Source organism: Gavia stellata, chromosome Z, assembly GCF_030936135.1.
Source record: "Gavia stellata isolate bGavSte3 chromosome Z, bGavSte3.hap2, whole genome shotgun sequence".
NCBI lineage: Eukaryota > Metazoa > Chordata > Aves > Gaviiformes > Gaviidae > Gavia > Gavia stellata.
In genome coordinates, this window is record NC_082637.1 from 42,622,378 (window position 1) to 42,642,698 (window position 20,321).

Sequence of the window (20,321 nt, forward strand, 5' to 3'; positions counted from 1 at the left end):
TTTCTTTAAAAACAGTATAAAAGATCTATACATAGCAACATATATACATGTTTTAACAACAGCATGAAATAAAACACCTGTTTTGTTATGAAGGGTATATTGTGAAGCGTTTGGGCTGTGCAACATGCTTAAGCTGACATTAGCAAGAAAAACTTCAGTTTTTACTCTGTTGACATTTACTCTGTGAAATCTATTAATGTGACACAAAGTGATAGCTGTGCTTAACAATAAGAGGAAACTCAACTTAAAACACCATTTAAAAATGCACGACATGGGGAAAGTTTGTAACACAGTTAAATGAAATCTAGACCTAACTGCTCCTCATGAATGGAATTCTCTTCTCAGGAATGCTTCAGCATAAAAGCCAACATTCAGATAATATAGTAGAAAACATTTAAATGACAAAATCTCTTAATTAATATATAACTACTCAGAAAAAATTACAGTCAGATTTGGAAGTCTGAATACTTTGCAAATAGCAGCACACAGAAGACATATCATCCCTGTCTAAGCACTTCCTTCATCCGTCATGGCTAAATGCTACCAATAACATGACAGTGAGTACCAGAAAATAAAACTAGGAGAGACTCAGCATAAACATTCTGAAAGGCAAAGAGGAAAAAAAAGAAAAAAGGCAAGACATTTCAGACATTCCGTCCAAAGCAAACACAGCAGTATGGTATTGTTCCCAGATACAAAATTTTGTTCCCAGATACAAAAGTGACTTTTTTAATGTTATGTAAGTGCAACTGATTCTCCAGATACCACAGATTTGACATTAATACCAATTACAGCTCAACCTGAACGTCAAATTAAAGTTGCAGAAAGAACATGAAGCTTAGCAGCTTTCTGGAACAGTATTAGTGTGTTTCTCCTATTTCTTCCAAAATATCTTTTTCTTGCCACAGGGTGCTGACCTGTGCTAGTGGTACTTACTCAATTTCTTATTATTGATCCCGGTAAAGATACTTTGCCCTTTCTTCAAACTTTACTGTACGAATTACAATTTAGCCAAGCTCTCATCTTTAAATTACCAAAAGTATTGAGTTAACGTTTGACTCCTGAATATCCTTCACTATTTTAAAATATTCCTACATTTTATGTTTTTGAGGATTTACACATTTCTATGAAGAAAATAAATTTAAATGTCTGTGATGGGATGAGGTTACAGTAACCTCCATGGAGCACAGTTTTATTTTACCATCAGAACGTAAGACTCAAATTACAGATGCAGCCATGCCCACAGGTATTAACTTTGGACACTTCACAGGTCAAGGGCTGGTGTGTGCACATACATATTCATGCAGGCATGCTGGCTGTGTTCAGTAGGACAGAGTATCTGGATATCCTCCTATTCAATAACCTGGAATACAAGAAAACTACTTCTATGTAAGTTCGTAAGACTTTAAATATGAGGAATACCTGCTCAGGAATTACCACTCCACATAGAAGTTGTGTACAAACAGAGAAGGATCCTGTTTTCCATTCCCACCTCAAAGACTGTATGGTCAGTCCTTGGCATGTTTGCTCCTGTTCTCCTCACTACCAGTACTTCAGAACCAGAACAAATTATACCCAACACCCATTTACTGGTTTCTTGGTACAGCACCTATGTGGGCCTGAGGACAGGGACAAAAAAGGTATCGCAACTGACTTACTGAGCACATTTCCATTACAGACCATCATTAGCTAAAAGGAACACATCACGCTGATGTTCTGTGTCTTCCTTTTTCTCCCGACTAATAAAAATTCCAATTCAAGGATTTGGCACTACTCTCTGTAATTAAAGAGCAGATGATAGCTAAAATCAGACTTGTTGATCCTTTCTTCCAAGGACACTTCAAAAGACGCACTTACAAGAGATGCGTTTTAAGAGATAGAGACTAGACAGCTTTAGTATTAGGTGCTGGATGACAGACCACCCTGTCAAAAATAGAAACAGCATTATGGTTCAGCATGGTCTTTTTCAGAACAAAAAGAAAACCCTTCTTCTCACAGATCATTCAGCAGCAGAAGCTATGAGCACCAAAGAGGAGAGGGAGGGGAAAACCCAACTCTCTGTGACTGGCAACACCCCAAAATTTCCAACTGACATTTGGTTCCTTTGATTTACACTGCTCTCTGGCCTCCCAGTACAACTATCAAATCTATATAGGTGTTTTTATAAGTGCTTGCCAGGAAAAAGACCTAGTTACTAAAGCTCAGTGGGTTTGAGCTATTTTAAACTTTATGCATGTTGATTTACATTAATTAAATGCCCTCAGAAACATTTGCAATTATGTAAATTTGGGACCCTGAAATTAGTATCTCTCTAACAATAGTAACTAAAAATTGCAGACAGAGAATGTAAGCATAGGGGAAGGAGGAAGTTTTCAAGACTCAAGTTTTCAAGTTTATTTAGATTACTGACAGAACCAGGAACCAAATAGGACACTTCTGCATGCAACACATAATATCTTTCATATTACCATTCTACTTCCCACTTTTCATTTTTTCGGTTTTTGTGTGTTTTTCGCTCCCTGGCCTTGACCCTGTCTCACTCACCAATCATTTCAAATAAAGTTCCATGATTTCCAGCAAGCTATTCCTAACTTAAAGTGTCAGACCATAACCTTGTTCAAAATAGTACTCAGTGTTAATGCACAGGGATAGAATGGGGCTTGCAAGTACCCATGTATTCTGTAAAGATGCAGAAAGTGCAAGAAAATTCCATTGCCCTGCCTGCTATCTATTCTTACACACTTGTGGTTATTTTTCTTGTTATAGCAGTTTCCAACTCTCAGTGCGCACAACATGCTCTTTTGTCTATCACCTATCAACCTAACTCACACCAAATTATCACAAAAACTAGTTACTTTCTAAACATTCAGAAATGTATTAATGGGTCCTCAAAACAAACACAATGGCGTGTTACTCTTCCAAAAAAAAAGGAGTATTTTAATTAGAAAGCATGCCACTCCTTAGCTTCTCTGGGCTGTCATAGATGAATAGCCTATTGTGAGGGCTAAATCTTTTTAACTGGAAGACGAATGATCTTTCAGCTATAGCTGTGTACAGTGTCGGTGACATCCAGTCAACTGTTCTGTTTAGTGCAGCTGTGGATTCTGATGGGCTCTCTGGGGGATGGAGCTTACCCTCTCTTTCCTGTTAAAAATGACAGTTGGTTGACTTTAAATGTTTTCTCAAGAACCTGTGATGCTCTGAACATATCTGTTAATGACATACTTATTAATATCCAGCCTTGAAAATACACATAAGAGCATGTCAAATTATGACTACATGGAAGAACAGATCTATTTCAGATTTTGTAGAAAAGCTTGCAAAAATTTTTTACCATATTCCTTTCAGTTTCAAAGAAAGAACTAAAAACTTTTCACATTTCATAGAATCATAAAATATCTCAAATTGGAAGGAACCCATAAGGATCATCGAGTCCAACTGCCTGCTCCTCGCAGGACTAAAACTAAACCATATGACTAAGAGCATCGTCCAGACGCTCCTTGAACTCTGACAGGCTTGGTGCCACGACCACTTCCCTGGGGAGCCTGTTCCAGTAATGAACCACCCTCTCAGTGAAGAACCTTTTCCTAATGTCCACTCTGAACTTCCCCTGATGCAGCTTCATTCCATCTCCTCATGCCCTATCGCTGGTCACCAAAGAGAGGAGATCAGCACCTCCCCCTCCGCTGCACCCCTTGAGGAAGTTGTAGACTGCCATGAGGTCACCCCTCAGCCTTCTCTTCTCCAAGCTCAACAAGCCAAGTGACCTCAGCCACTCCTCGGAAGTCTTGCTCTTGAGGCCTTCAAATTTTTCTTTCAAATCAAAGTGGAAATAGAACTTTAAGAGTACTTTATTACTTGAACAGTTTTTGTCAGAAAGGCAAAAGCTATAGCATACAATAGGGCCATAAGGAAAGTCTAGTTTCCCCTTTCTTCAGAGGTGTAAATTTACCTAAGAGGACAGTATTTCTAGTAGCTATGAAAGACACCAACAGGACCAGCCTTATTCAGTAAGGTATCCACCCCTGTCACCTCAGGAATGTTCTTGTACATCTCAACAATTTCACGAAGAAGCCTCCCTAGAGGTGAGTGGGAAATACAACACACTGCATCCCCTTGCATCACCTGAGCTTGACACCAGTTATACTTGTAGAGAGATGCACTACAGCAGGCATATGAGTGCACATACGTGCATGCGCATGCAAAAAACACAGACATTGTCCCCCAGCTGGTTCGGTGGGATTTCAGAAATAGTCCTCAGCCTCGCACTGTGGTCGGGTTTAGGCATTTAAGGCAGAGAACTCTGCCCAAGGGCTCCCTAGTCCATTAATCCACTTGCAGAGAGAGAGGGTTTATGTTTCTCTCTGTGTGTGTGAGTGACAGAGAGTGCGAGCACACAAGCAGGTGAACTAGATGAAAGTGGTATTTCAATAATACGGGATAAGTGAAAACTGGTAAGGCTGGGATGTCAGGTTGGACAGCCACATTCAGTGTTTACACCTTACTTCCAGTTTCCTCTATCTTGGTTTCTTTTCTCCTGCTAACATATATGCTTTCTACCTAAAGGATCTATGTAGTCACTTTGGAAATATTAAAATTGAAACCTGTACTCTAAAGCAAGTCCCATGTTCTCACAATGCAATAAATCTGTAACAGACTTTTTCATGCATCTGAGAGACACGTTCTCACCTTACAATGCCTGGAGTGCAATCTATTCTATCACCTGTTAGGCTTTCAAATTGGACAGAACATGTTGGATTACTACTCCAGCTGTAACTTCTGCTATTGTACCACAGGGTTGCTGCATCAACTCAAAACAATACTATGAAATAGTGCTGGGTTTTCCCGGCTTTCTGCCATAAGTCTAGCACTTCTTAAGCAGAATTCCTTGCCCCTCAATTACCCATAAGCTTAATTTGTAAAACCACTTCTGATTTATGGAAGTAAAGAGTAGATTATGTTTTTACACACTGATGTTAATTCAATATCAGTAATTATTATCTGGTTGGGAGAGAAGCAGCTAGATTTTAATCACTACGTAATACGTCGACTAAGTGGGTTGCTTCTTCCACAACATCATCAAACAGCACCAATCTAAGCTCTGAAAAACTGAAATGTGCAAAGAATTAAAATTAGTATCTAACTAGCTTAAAAGGTAAGTGATTAAGCACTCAGTTAACAATGGAGGATACCTGTAATTAAGCGGGGCTAGAAAGGTTTAGAATGTCATTTCACATCTTGTTTGGCATCCTTGCTTATTTTCCAGTGCAGCAAAATGCAAAGAGAAATAACCTCAGAGGCAGACAGGATGAACTGTCTGGTTGTCTATCAATGGACAGCATGTTGTAAGGTAGAACAGAAAATGGCAGTTCATAAACAATCATATGCCAAAAGACTAATTTATCCTACACGTTGTAAGACATTCAGAAGAACCAATCTGTACCTCATTGGTTGGCACAGAAGGAAATTACTAACTGTGATATTACAAGCACTTGCAGAGAACCATGAGTACTTGTACTACAGCGTGCTGGAACTGTTGAAATTTACTGAGAGACTATACTAGTTTCACATAGATTGGTATATATGCCCCCACTCCTAAAAGCCACATGGCAATATCATGGCTCTGACTATCAAATATCCTACTGGCAGGAAGAGAGAGAGAACAGAGAGAAAACAGAGGAAAAAGGAAAAAGAAAAGAAATTAAATATATAAATAAAAATATCATTCCTTTCCCCTCTTTGGAAGCTACAAAGTTGAGGAGGAAAGGAAGCGAGAAGGTAAGTTCACCTGCTCACTGCTGTCTGCATCAAAGAAAGCATTTTTATATTTAGTGTTCCATTTCAGCATGCTGAAACCAGTCTCTTCTGTTTTTCCCAGTATAAACATAAACTACTGCTACCAGAACTGGCATTACTCTGTATTTTCACCACTGTAACACAGAGCAGAACTTGAATTCCCAATCTAATAGAAAAGTTGCAAGACACTTGACAGCAAGAATGAAATCTCAAATAAGTTCTACAAGATGGTTGCAGAGGAAAAAAAATCAATAGAAAGCCTGAAAAGTTTTCTCAAGCAATGGTTTCTGCCACCATAGACAATTTGGTAAAGAGACACAATCAAATTATATGGGGACAGATATAGAACACAGAAACGGCATATAAACTGTTTCCATAACAAGTAAGTTATATACTGTAACTTGCTCTATTTCCAAGAAACAAGATCTCATCATTTTCAGTCAAGCAGACTTCATAGTCTTCACATCTACCTAAACTTAACTAAAAATATTTCTTTAGATCAGCTCACTTTCTCTATCAGCTGTAATTTGTGTTTTATTTAGAATCTGTAAATATATTATCCTTTCAGACCGTGAAATTGTAACTGGCCCAATTCTCACACAGTGAGGGGGGAGGGAGCTGTTGGTTGGTTGCTTTCTTAAATGAAGGCTCAACACTTTGGTACTGAGACAGGCTCATACCAACAACAATTGCACAAACTTTGCAAAACAGATGAACCAAAAGACTTCAGACCCAGCCTTAGAAATCCCTCTTCCACTGTGCAAAAGCTGCCAGTTGAAAACAGTGCAATGATTTTGGGAGGTGAACAAAGAGCTGCTAAGATTAGATCACTTAACTCATTTTCACATGTGATCTAAAACAGGGTATGAGTCCATGTCTCTGGAGATGAAAGACTAGAACTCCAATCTGCACCACTCTCTCATCCCTGGAATGAATGCTTTAATGAACACTTATGCCACCCTTCATAAGAATAAATGAAGTCACTGCTTTTACTTATTCTTCCTAACGCTGAAGTTCTAGTGTGCATCAAATTCTCAAAGGAGGGAAAAAATTCCACATAGTAGCATGGAACTGTTTTTGTGTAAGTTTGTAGCTAGCCTCTCAGAATATGCAGAAAGCAACGAGTTGTACAAAGGCATCCCACACCTCTTCCTCTCATATACAAAACAACTTTTATGTAAAAAAATAGCCAAGATGCATAATTTTAAAGCTGGTTGCAGCAACTGCACAGTTTATCTATCATTAGCCTCTACAGTTCCATCATATCACAAAGAGATAAACGCACACATGTCCCTGAGGGGTGGCGGAGAAGAAGTATATCATCTCTTACCACAGACTATGCCTTAGTGATACGATTCAGCCTGTAAACCCCTCACAAATTGAACAAGTAACTCATGTTGAAGGAAAAAAATAAGCCATAGTTCAGGTAAACTTTAATTACAGTATTTTTGCTAGTGAAAAAATTACCACAGCTACTATCTTAACTAAGTCAAGAGAAAGGACAGCTAAATCCATCTTTGCAGAAAGGGGAAATTTTGTTTGTTTTCTCCACTAAAGTTATTTCAATTGAAAGGGTAATTTCTATTTTTATGCTTGCTGAATTAAAAGACCAAAACCTCAAAGCAACACAGAAACAAATCCAAAAACAGAGAAAGGCCATAAGTGAAACAGTGGTTTTAAAATCATATCTGGTCTTTTAATTTGATAGGCTTCAAACATGTATAAAAAACCACGCAAGAACCTGGCAGGCTAACCTTTCCAAGATTTCATATAGACCTAAACCTCTTAAACACACAATACACAGGTACGTCACGTAAAGCCACTTGCTCTTCTTAGTAATGCTCATGATACAGTCTCAAACAGATTTATCTGTAAGATAACTAGGTAAACATACATGACACTTCCACGGACTGCATACATGCATTGTCAAAAACTAGTAGTATACTTTTCCAGCAAGTTAACCTATCACTGCACTCCACTTGACTCAGCTGTAATCCAGCCAGGCCTGCAAATGACTTTGAGTGTTAAAACCTTTGCTAAATAAAAGAAAGGCTGCTGAATCGGTCAACTGATCACTTGCCAACTGTCTATATTTAGGAGAGACTGTCCCTCCAAGTGTTTAAAAGTTTACCATTTATCGCTGCTTCACAAAGAGTCAAATATCTTCTAAATGGAGCAATTCTGCTTCTGATTTTTAAAAAAAAACAAACTCAAAAGAAAAGCTCCTTTCTTTCCTCCTATGCCACTGACTGCAGAACAGCATGCAAGGTTCATCAAGCAGAATATGCCTTTCTCTGTCAGCACACCAGCTAGACTCTATCTCCACTTATTTCCAAGAGTTATAAAAGCATGATGATGTCTGAAGAAACAATTCAGAGGTTTCTTCTTCCCTACCAACTCATCTTTGCTCAGGATTTTTAATCACTATTGTACAAGAGCAAGGAAGTATCTATTAAGTATAATCGTTCTTATGCTCTGTATCACAATGTAGCACAATAAGATTAACCATTAGGGAAAAGCTCACTTCAACATGATGGTTTGTCACTTAATCAAAGGCTGGTTCAGCGGCTTTCTTGGTTAGTTAGTGCCAGGCACTGTATACAGAGCCACTTCCACACAGAAAACTAAAGCAGAATCAAAACTGTCAATTACAAAAGGACATAAAGACAAATAATTGTGTCCAAATAATTGCTATCAAAATACAGAAAAATCAAAATTTCCTAAATAGTACAAAACAGGCAAATCATGTCAGGTATACTGCCCAATCTCACTGTGCTCTAGACAGAAGATGACGTAAGGAGGCTTAAGACTAATAAATTGAGGCTAGAGGGGAATGTACAAAAGCAGGTTATGACTGTGCAAGATGGAACTGGGCCAGTGAATTATGTCAATTAGGTCTATTACACATTATTCAGTTACTGTCAAATGATACAGTAAACAAGGAAAGAGAACTATCTGATATCATCCAGACGTCATCGTTTTCTGAAATGTTCCTAACCTTTTCACTGTCCGTCCTGTGTCCTTACTGTGCTGCAATCTATTTGTATCTTATTAGAACAAGTGATATCATTCCAGTTGTTAAGGACCTGTCTAACTGTTGCTGGCACCAGGCTCTCTTCTTTGGAGAAAAAGAATATAACAGGAACATTATCAAGTAATTTAAATTCTGAGCCTGATTTCCCTCAGGACTCCAGGCTGGCAAACAGGACTTTGGTGCTGCTCCAGTCCTGCCCCTTTCACACTAAAATCCCGCACCTTCTCCCCACCTCCCTGGCATAATCTCACCATACACTCCAACTCAGCACACCTAAAGCTGAGCTTTTACTCCCTCTCCTTTTACTGAACCTCTCTCTCACAGGGACATATATAACAGGTATATAGGGATTAACAAAACTATCATCTCGCCCATCACTCCAGCCTGTAATCATGACACCATGTTCAGTTTAGACACGCACATCCTGCCTGTTGCAAAGTCCCACAGGTTTTTTTTCTCATCAACCTCTCAGAGCTAACACTCTGGCTATAATTACCTGATGGTCTAATCACATAAAAGTTATTTGGCTTCAGCAGAGTTAACCTGGCAGCTTCCAGAACCATCCTCGGCTCTGTACTTACAGGCCTCCCTTTCCTGTCTCTCCTTGTTCCAACACATTAAATAGAATCCCTAAACTACATTTTGTAACCGTTTCAAACCTTCCACTGCTTCATCTATCATTTCCTATTCAATAAGGAAATGTTAACTTTTATCTCCAGCTGGTCAATAGCAGAGGAATGGAAAGAGCAATCAATCTTCTCATTTCCTCCTATGTTGTCCCTGTGCTTAAAGACATGTTTCCAAACCTTCACATCTTCCTTTTTCTAACTACTACTGAAAGCTGCCCTTTGCCAAAATGCTAACAAACAGGTTAGGATACATAAACATTATCACAGCTACCTACTACCAACCTACTATTACTTTGGATTCATCTGCTTCCTCCTATATGTTTTCCAACTTACTTTACAGACCCTTTAAGACAGGGATTGAACAGATTTTTTATGAAGTATTTGCATAGCATCCAGCACAACAGGATCCTGGTCAATACCAGAGTACCAAACTTAAAGAATAGTATGGATAGCACGATACCCTAGTAAATTGACGTATACTGCACTGAAATGCCTTTGGAATTTATTTCTGTGTAGAACAATGAACAAAGTATGTCAGCTACGCATGCATTCAACACCCATAAAGTTATTCAGGAGAGAATTCGGCTTAATCTTGATTAATCTGATGTACTTCACCTCCTCCAATGGAAAATTCACCAAGATGTCCTTTATTCTTCCATTTCCACTCCTTTTTTTTGTGAAAAAGGAGAAAATACCACGCACCAGAGACTGATGAAAGGCAAGGTATGTAGACTATAGTTTAAAAATGTTACTTCTGTCCTCCAAAACCAAGAAAATCCATGGGGGAAAAGCATTTTTAATTCTCAGCTTCTGTTACGTGTTTGTAGTCTATATGGCTTTAGTGCAACTGTAAAATGCTATTAAATCACCTAATACATTTTTCTTGCAACTGTAGGTTGTTTTTTAAGGTAGTTTTACATATGTTCATCCAATACAGGTTTTATTTTGATTTGCTTTTATGGAAGGGCTTCCTCTCCTTCCTCTGGGAAACTGCTCTCCTAGCTAAAAGATCTGATTTTCAGGAAATATTCTCTTGTTATTAAGCCTCTGATGACCATTTTGCAATTTTTTATTTATACTTATGTACATGAATGAATGATTCCTTCTTTGCATTGCTTTTAGCACCCCATAGATCCAGACTGCTCTCATGTCTCAGCTCAGCAGTAATTTAAGCAAGTTTTATGTTTAGTTCATTTTTATTTCCTTGGAAGTCAATTCTTTGAACTATTTTGTTATGATTCTCTAAATTCTTCCTCCAGTTAAGAAATATTTTTGGTTATATGGTACCCAAAACAGAAGGAAGCGTTCCACTTGAAATTGCATAATGATGATAAAAAAGAGGCAGAGTAAGTCTGCAGGATGTAACCCTCCCTAAGACAGATGTGTATGTGTGTGTATACACATACAAAGGTCTATTACTGCCTTACCATGGGATATGAAGACTGTATCCCAGAACTGCATTTTTTAACACTTATATCACCCTACAAGCATGTCTTATTTGCATTAGAGTGATGGTCCCATCTCCATCTTCCTATTTTCATGCCCTCAGACATTTCTCCTCATATTGAATGTATATTCGGAATTACTCTTCCATAGAATTTCCAAAAATATTTTTCTGCAAGTCCTTTGATATTACTGTATCTGCTCAGAATGGCTCATAACTATCCTTTGTTTAAATATTTATCTCAGAATTATGTTAGCGCAATGTTTGCTCTTTTTTCCACATTACTAATGAACCCTGACTCTGAAGTTCCTGCTTGCAGAGTACATGGTTTCTTCTGACTGATTTAAGGAACACAAGGTTAATCAGCTATAAGACTCTGATTCTGCAACATTTTTAGGTGTATGTACAACTTATACATGTGAGTTTTCCAACTGAAGTCAATACCATTACTCATACTCCTAATTCTGTATATACTGTAAGTGCCTTGCTAAATGGAGTCAAGTCCCCTGTGTGCTGCTGGATTAATGCAAAGAAGATACATGAGAGGGTAAGGCTTGATTCCTTGTCTTAATGCTTGAAAGCTTTTTTACCCCTCTGCTTGGATAAGTTCAGCAATTTCTGGGAAAAAACTTCTGCTTCACTTCTGTAATGTCTTTCACTTCCCATAAAGCCACCACTTTATTCCAGCTAAATCAAATATTATTTTCAAAGTAACCACTGCCTAACACTGATAACAAAACTCCAGATAGGCAAATAAAAGGCAATACGAATAAACATGTAAGTGACTCAGCTTGTTTTTAAACTGCGGTCACATAAATCTGCTGAAGTCATGCCATCATCACTAACTGTTCTTTGAACTTCTTTGCCTCAGAAACAAGCACAACATTCATTTTTCATATCTATCAAAGCAATGCCTTGGAAGCCTTTTTCACTATTCTCAAGGGCATCTCCCTGGTCATGGGCCTGGCCCTCACTTTGGAAAATGTCCAGTCACACAGCCCAGTTTTTCTCTGGGCACTTCTATCTAGGGGCATAATTCCCCATTTACCCAGTCCATTATTCTGCCGCGTGTAACATTGGTCTAGCATTATAGTCTCATCTCTTACGGCAGCAAGGGATTAAAAGAACTTGAAGTTTTAAGGGGCTTTGGGGTTTATTCCAAATGCTGTTAACTGCTGAAGATGACACAGCATTTAGAAAGATTATTTCCCCAGCTAATCTGCTGTTCTCTGCAGCGGGAGGGCCATCTTTCAATTGCTAGTTTGAAGCCGTTTGCTGCAGTGTGTGGATATCTCAGTATCATCTGCACATTAAGCCCTTTCAGGAGCTCATTCTGTCCTCTTTGACTTCCCTGAAGCCAGCATATGAAGCATTAGGCTCTCCATTAAGCACAGACCTAAGGCCAGGGAAAAAGTACTGGCTGGCAGCCATTGTCTCAGCATCTCTCAGGGGGAATTCTGTCAATTTTTTTAATATTTTTTTTTTAAGTTCTTACAGCTTCTTTCTTGACATGACTCCCTTGATTTAACTTCTCACAGTCATTCAGCTTCACTGCAAACAGTTTGAAGCGTATGAGATTACTTGAAAAATACCAAACTTAACTACCTCATGCAGCACACAGTATTTCACATCACAGAATTACTATAGAAATAATTTCTGAATTTTTATTTCTCTATTTAATTGCCTTTAACATTTTGATTATCTTTCTGATAATAATTCTGAAGTTACACCACTAAAGCCTTAAACTTTTGATGTATTTTTCTTATTAAATTATACAAAATTATGTATTGACTGATCAGTTTCTCTTCTCCCACTTGAGAGCTTAGCTGTGCCTGAATAGTCTAACCCCAGAGAGAGTCAGACTGAATTGCCACCAAACATATCAATGACATAATATACTGGCGAAGACACAGCAAGGTTTTGTTTAGTATGATATTTTGGTACAAAATCTTTTAAAGTTCTTTGAATAATTCAACAAGCATGCAGAGAAGGACAAGCTAGTCAATGCATTGTACTTGGGTCTCCAAAAATATTACTGGAAAAATTTCCTAGAGGCTAATAAAGAAACTAAATGACCAAAGAAAAAAGGGGTGTAATCCCCTCATGGAATAATAAAGAACTAAAAGGACAGGAAGAAATCGTCAGTTTTCATAACGAAGGAAAAATATCTGTGAAGGATTCTCCACAAGGATATGTGCTGGGATATGTGCTGTTCTTCATATCCATAAATAAAAAATAATATTACTTCCAGTAGGACAGGCAGGCAAATAATGAGATGACGAAAGCTGCAGACAATACCAGATTATTCAAGAGAGTCAAATCTAAAACTGACTAGAAGAGCTGCAGAAAGGACTCATGACACTGAGGGACTAGGTAATAAAACAGTAAATGGAAATGGGGGTTGAGAAGTGCAGACTAGGGAAAATGTGAGGAAACAATCCCACCTCAATATTTTAACTATATTTAGGTACCATACACAATCAGGCAGGCTTTAAAATGGGTATTACTAAGCAGAAAAAACATCATGCGTTCACTTTAAATGATACTCTGAAAGCATCAGAAAAATGCTTTCTGACAGTAAATTGAATAAGAAAGAATAGAATAAGTAAGTAGAATACCAAGAACTCTTAAGAAAATGAAAAAAAAAAAGAAATGTTGTTATACTACTGTCAAAGTCTTTTATGCACTCATCTCTTAAATACGGCAGGCAGTTCTGGGCTCCACGACTTTCAAAGGGTTAATAAAATTAAGCAATCTTCAGAGAGAGGCCACAAGGATGAGCAGAGTGATAGAACAGTGCTCGTGTAAGAATGGGCAATAGAAAACCTTAGCTTGGAAATGTCTGGGAGAAGAGAAGGGGGATATGATAATACTTAACTGAACACCACAAAGAAAGTGAACAAAAAATACTCATTCAAGGCATAAGAACCATGGAACACCCAATAAAATTGTCGGGCAGATGATTTAAAGCAAACAAACAGGGATATTGCCCCACTCACACAGAGCACATGATAAAATTGTAAAACTCACTGTCTCAGGGATTTTGTGGAAGCCAAAGCATAGGTTGATTTAAAAAAAAAGAAAAAAAACAAACCCAAAATGCAGCCAAACGTATGGAAGATGGCTCTAGCTGTGGCTAACGTGGTAGTTCAGATACACATTTTGATCTAAGCTTTCAACACCTGATCAGCAGAACTGTATATTCGGCTGCTTATAATCCTCCCTTGGCCAAGACAGAATGCTGGTTTAGAAGGACCTTTGGTCTCACCTAGTCTCACCTATTCTCATATTATTACTAGACTTAGGAAAAACTGGGGAACAACCTGCAGGCGTGAACCATAAATGCCCAAAAATGTCAGTCCAGCATCTCTTATATTCTGACATGTTTTGCCTTCTAATATTTTTCCCCTTGGTTTTACATAGATTATATATAACAATCTTAAAAATGGGAACTGAAAATTACTGAGAATGTTCTATGACTACATGAGAAGTCACAAAATCAAAATTCATTGTTCTTAAAGAAAACATAGCCTAATGGAGATTTTATTATTAATAGATAATACACAGAGAATTTTCCTCCCTGACAATCAATGACGGTACACAATACAAGAGTCTTCGAAAACAAAAAAATGCGCAAGTCCTTTGTGTGGTATACTCCCAGGCTCCCTGTGGAAAAACAGTCTTGATTAATGTTGTGTCTGGAGCCAGACCCAGATGAATGATGAAGCACTTGCAGTAATAGGTTCTCCTGCACAGTCTAGAGCAATTGTTCTTCTGGAGCTATTGTTCATGAGTAAAGAAATTTTTCCTTTACTCACGCTGAGTAACACTCATGTAGTCAGTGCACTGTAATCAGTTTAACCTAACAAGATTACCTATGGTGTGAAATACTAGCACGGTAAGACTGGCATCATCAGGCCTCTGAGATACAACTGTAGGGCTTCAGCATCTTCCACAGACATGGCTGCAGTAGCACAGCAACACACAGCAGCTCATAAGTTCTGAGCCATTCACCCCTCTACCTGGGCAGCTTTACCTTTCGTCAGTGGCAAACCAAACACAGCCCCTGGTTTGCCCTCAGCTCAGTCTATGGCTACCTTGTATCAACAGAGAAAGATTCCCCACAAAAGGCTTGACCAAGCAGGAGGGAAAACATACCATCAGCCTTCTGTGTTGCAGAATGCAAACCTTCAGTTACTCTGGCTCACTTTTGTCAGGCTACTGTGGTACAAAGTAAACTGGCAAATTGAAGTCAACCTATAAGATTTATAAATCGGTTCTGAACTGAACATGCTAGTACTCAGATGCTCCTTCCCCAGCCATGCTCAACCTACGTGGCCATACAACGAAACATCACAGTCAGAAAGACACTTCCCCCCTACAATACTCCTCTGTAGAGGTGACCTGCTCCAAAACATGCATTTTTCTCCCACGGTTCAGAAAGTACAAAGAGAAGTCTGCATTTCTTTTGAAAACCCACATTGCAGGAATAAAAAGGGCTCCCATTCAGTTGCTGCACCACCTGTTTCATATGAATTAAAGAAATAATATTATCTATTATCCATGGGCCTCTTCAGATTGTACTTTTCCAGACAACTCTTTTCTGATAATCAATAGCTATTCAGAATGATTAATGCAGTATTTGCTTTTAGTAGTAAAATCAAGTTGTACTTGCTGCTTGCCATTTATTAATGGTGCAGAGGGGACCGCTATCATAACATAATTAATGTCTATCAAGTAAGACCACCTTTGACGTACTTGAGCAGGAAACTTGTCAAAACTGAATCTCCAGTTCAAATGTTGCAGTATTTGAAACGCTGATATGAAAATGTATGAAGTATTTGTAACTGCGCTATGCAGTATCTTTTAACAGGGCTACCAAAGTTTAGACTGTTTACATGAAAACATAAGGGAAACACTTTACAAACTCCTTAAGATACATAGTAAAACAACTTTGCTGGCATGTGACCAAGAAGACACACCTCATGTTTACCCTTAACATTTGCCAAACAGTTAAATATTAAAGGAGCCACCAAGGGATCAATTTTCTCTTCTATTTTGCCAGTCCTCTGAAAAATGCCTTGATTGTCTGATTTCCAACATATGCATAACAAAAAATGATATAACAAACCATCCTTTACAAATCACTACATATAGAGAACGATGGCCATCGGAGAAAGAGTATCTTGGTTTTATGATTGCTCACTCTCCAGAGATTCCTAACAGGTCTATGAAACTGGGAAGGCCCTACTGGGAAGGCTTCTAATTATCAAGAAAGAAGTTTACATTTAGTTATCTACAGCAATTCTCCAAAGGGTGCGGAGGGGACCCTGCAAGCACACAGGTCCCAAGTGCCCAAAAATACGGGGCAAAACTAGCAGCCAAGGGATTATTTTTTACTAACCCACTCTTATTCCTATAATTGAACATACTTCCTAGAGCTGGGATAGCTAGCAGGAGTGCTGGCTGCCCATGAAAGGTAACAACTGTAAAACTGCGTTTTGTGCAGAGTATCAACCCTCACGACTGGAAACAAGCTGGCCTAAGACCATCCCAGTCTTAAAAACACCCTACTTTTGCACTGCACATAGGGGAAGAAAAAGCACACACTATTTGAGGCCAGATTATCAATCACTGTAAACAAAATAAATGCACTGCAGTTTCAGCACAACCCTACCAACAGAGTCATCTGAGAACAGGACCTATATATCTCTGTGATTCCGAACACAGTATTAACGACCTATGGCAAGTGAGACACAATTATGGGGCTGGTCCTTGATCACCTTTGCATATTCCTCAGTTATTTTAAGTCTTGCCTATCCAAACTTACCCCCCGCTCCTAGTGACATTTAGACCACAGAAATGACGGTTTTTCAGTGACATCTGATACAATTTTTTCCCCATTCAGCTATGCAACTCGACGCATCTGAAAGTCTCCACAAATGCGCAAATAATCCCGAAACGGCACGCTGCCACCCCCCGCGTGCCTGTCAAATAGGGGTTCGTGTATTCGTAAAGCAGAGCATTATTCAGCAATTACTAGAGGGCAGCAAGGTGTGAGCAGAACACGCACCCCCAAAACATGCCCCAGCCGGCGCAAAGGTCACAAGCCCCATCCTCTCCCCACCGCCCGCCCCGCTGAGCAACGCCGAGGACCAGAGCGCTGCTGGAACACTCCGAGAAGTTTTTGGGAGCATCCGCGGGTGCTGCACCCGGGGCTGCGGCGGGGAGAGGCCGAGGGCTGCGGTGACCGGCAAGTCGGGCGAAGTTTTGCGCCCGCTGCCCCCCGCCGTGACTCACCAGCTTGGACTGGGCGCGCTGCAGGAACTCCTCCATGGCGCCGGCAGCCTGGACCGCCGCGCCCCGCCGCGCTCCCGCGCTGTCCCCGCGCTGCCCGCTCCGGAGCGCGGCCCCGCCGCCCGCCCCGCCCCGCCCCGCCCGCCGCGGGCGGTGACGTCAGGCCGTGCCGCAAGGGCCGGCGCGGAGCGCCGCGGAGGGGCGCGGAGCCCCCCGCAGCCCCGCGGCAGGAGGCGTGGAGCCGGCAGCCCCCTCCCGCGCGGCAGGATCGCGTTTCGCTCTGGTCTGCGCAGTCCGTCAGGCCCCTAAAAGCCCCGATCTGTTCTGGGTCAATCGCGTATGACCGGAAAAAAGGGCACCCCGAGACCCAACTCAGGGTCTCCAAGCAACAGGTACGAACTGGTGGCTGCTGCCGGTCCTTAAGCAGGGATTTCTCAGCTGTCCATTTCGCAGGTGGCAAAACTCAGCAACGGAAAGCTCGAGGGCATCAGGGTCAGAGGCCATGACCATTTCGGGGTCCCCTTACCAGGGTGGCACGAGGTCTGGAGGAAGCCTACCAGGCACAATCTAGGCTCCAGAAGCCCTGCCGTCTACTTCAGACCCAGGATCTTTTCTAGCTATAGTGCCCACGGTCACATTTCATATACATGCAACGGAACAACTCACAAAGGAGCCTCCTAGGACAGCATCCACTTTACAGAGAACTGCAGTGGAATGTGGAAGAGCTGGAGTCCCTGCCCAGGACTGTACAAGTCCGTGGAAGGTCATGCAATGAGGGTAGAGCAGACCAGGAGATAAACTGCACGATTCATAGCTTCTCCAATGCTCTCACACCACTAGTGTTCACCGGTGTGTTTCCTTTGCCGACTATAAATAACTAACCTGAATAGTACAGATTTATTATTCCAATCAAGTTGTGCCTCACTGAGGGGTTAGCGGTGGCTAATTATTAATAAATTCAGTGCTATGAGAGCTGGGATTTTTTTCTCTTGTGTATTATCTTACAGCTCATTGAAGATATTACTGTAAAAGCTAAAAGCTCTTGCTTCTTTATTAAGCAACTTTTTCTTATGAGTGTAATTCACTCTCATTTGATTTGTTAATTCTTTCATGATATCTTGCAGAACCTATTACTGAGTAGCCTGTCACAATCAATCTGCTCTGCCTAGTCATAATATGTTCCTGCTCCAAAGTGTTCTGGGGAACAGAAAAAAAACCCTAGTCTGTATCATAACCCTTTAAAACTGAAAGGTAAATCTTCATTAAAATATCTGGGTGGACTGAAGCACCCTGCAAATGACATGAAGCAAAGTATAGTAAATGACACTGTTCTACAGAAAAAAATTGAATTCTGCTGTGTTTACTGGAACATTTCTTCTTCTGAAACACATTAGTACATTTCGGAACTCTATCTGAATTTGGGTTTTCTCATTATTCTATAGAAAATTAGGTCTCTTGAAAGATTACAAGTTTTGCATAACATATTCACATACTTGGAACTTAAAATTGAAACTGAAGTATTGCAATAGAGGAATTGCTATGTAATTTGAGATGCAGAGTTGAGGTCTACTAAAAATGTTTTGCCAAGTAAGAAATCAATATGATCTTGCAAAAAATGGAGTAAAGTATATATTTCCCTTCACCAAAGTCTGCAAAACAAGGTAAAAAAAAAAAATCCAGCTTGCTACAGCAGCTAAACTGAAGTTTAGGAAACAGATGCCTAACGGGGTCGTTTTGCTGCATACATATTAAAAAAAAAATTATGTCAGAAGGCAGACTCTGGACAGCAAATAGTTGGTGAAGAAAAAGCTGAATGTGCTAAACAGGCAGCAAAGTTGTGTTCTTACGACTCATATCAATAAGCACACTTAACCCCATATACTGTAAATAAAGTGTTTTGACTAATTACTTCTTTGTACATCCAATCAATAGGTCTCTGTATGTGGTTATGGGGAGAGTCAGTAAACATACCCTTGCACTGTAATATCCGAGTAGTTTTCCGCTGAGCTTAGAAGAACCCTGTGGATTCTTTGTGATCCACATGCTCGCAATCCATAGATGGCCCCAGTACAGCTGTGTTGAAAACACAACAGAATGTGCCTGAGCTCCCTGAAAATCTTTGTAAAAGATACCTTTTGAAACTGTTTTTAAACAACTTGTTTTCCTCTATAATTATTGTATGAGTTAGATACCGTATAATTAATTATTCACATCCTATTGTGCAAAACCATGAAGAACTGGTCTTTGTATCTGCTTAATATTTTCTAGAAGTTCCTCAGTCTGATTCTCCTCTTTTCTACCCCGCTTGCAGCCACTAAATTACTTCCGCTTTACTGAAGCTTAAATTAGAGATTGAGCAGGATCTAGATTATTATTTTTATTCATTTTTCTGAAGTAGCTAAACAAAACCAATTCACAGTCATCCAGAAGCTCTTCCTATAGGGTGTTCTTTCCTTGATGTGTGTAACATAATTCTTTATGAAATCAGCGGGACTCATGTGTGTGTCCCAAAGTGAGAATTTACTCCGTATCTCATTCATAGAATTGAATTATTAAAAAATAGACTTGTTGAGCAATGCTGAATTTTTGCGTGTTCATAAGCACATTTGCAATACCTCTTGTCATGCTGAAAAGATTTAGCCTGTGAACTATGAGTTCTGCTTTGTACATTTTTGTGGTTTTGAAAATGTAAATACAAATAATGTTGTAGTTCTCAGAGAGAGTATGGTTTGGAAGTGCATGTTTCTCCATTCACATGGGAAATGAAAAGTTCATTTTTTAATTTCAGCCATTATTAAAGCATGCAGGAAGTTATAATGACTTTGCTGTACCATTTTTCTGTGTCCTAAAAAAACTATAGCTCTAGTGATTATGAAGAAAGAGAATGCCTTACACTACAGGATCTTCTCAAACTCTCCTCTCATCTTCGCTGTGATCATCCAGGGAAAAGTAATTTCCATAATATGCAAAGTATCCTAGTAAAACCTTATATCCTCATAAATATTATGTGATACCAAACAACTTGGGCTTTTGTTATCTTCCATAATTTCCACGGTTCATATCCATTTTATCTATTCTCCAGGCACACAGTTGAGATTGGTTTTATTCCATATGACAGAGA

General features: G+C 39.6%; 1 protein-coding gene across 1 annotated transcript in view; it reads right to left on the reverse strand.

Annotated features, from left to right (window-relative positions):
- Positions 1–17,239, reverse strand: part of PRUNE2 (prune homolog 2 with BCH domain) — a 141,564-nt gene extending 124,325 nt beyond the window's left edge. Inside the window, exon 1 of the mRNA XM_059834013.1 lies at positions 17,204–17,239. Within this exon, the coding sequence (XP_059689996.1) occupies positions 17,204–17,239 (36 nt within the window). The remainder of the gene's footprint in view (positions 1–17,203) is intronic.
- Between the last annotated feature and the right edge of the window lie 3,082 nt (positions 17,240–20,321).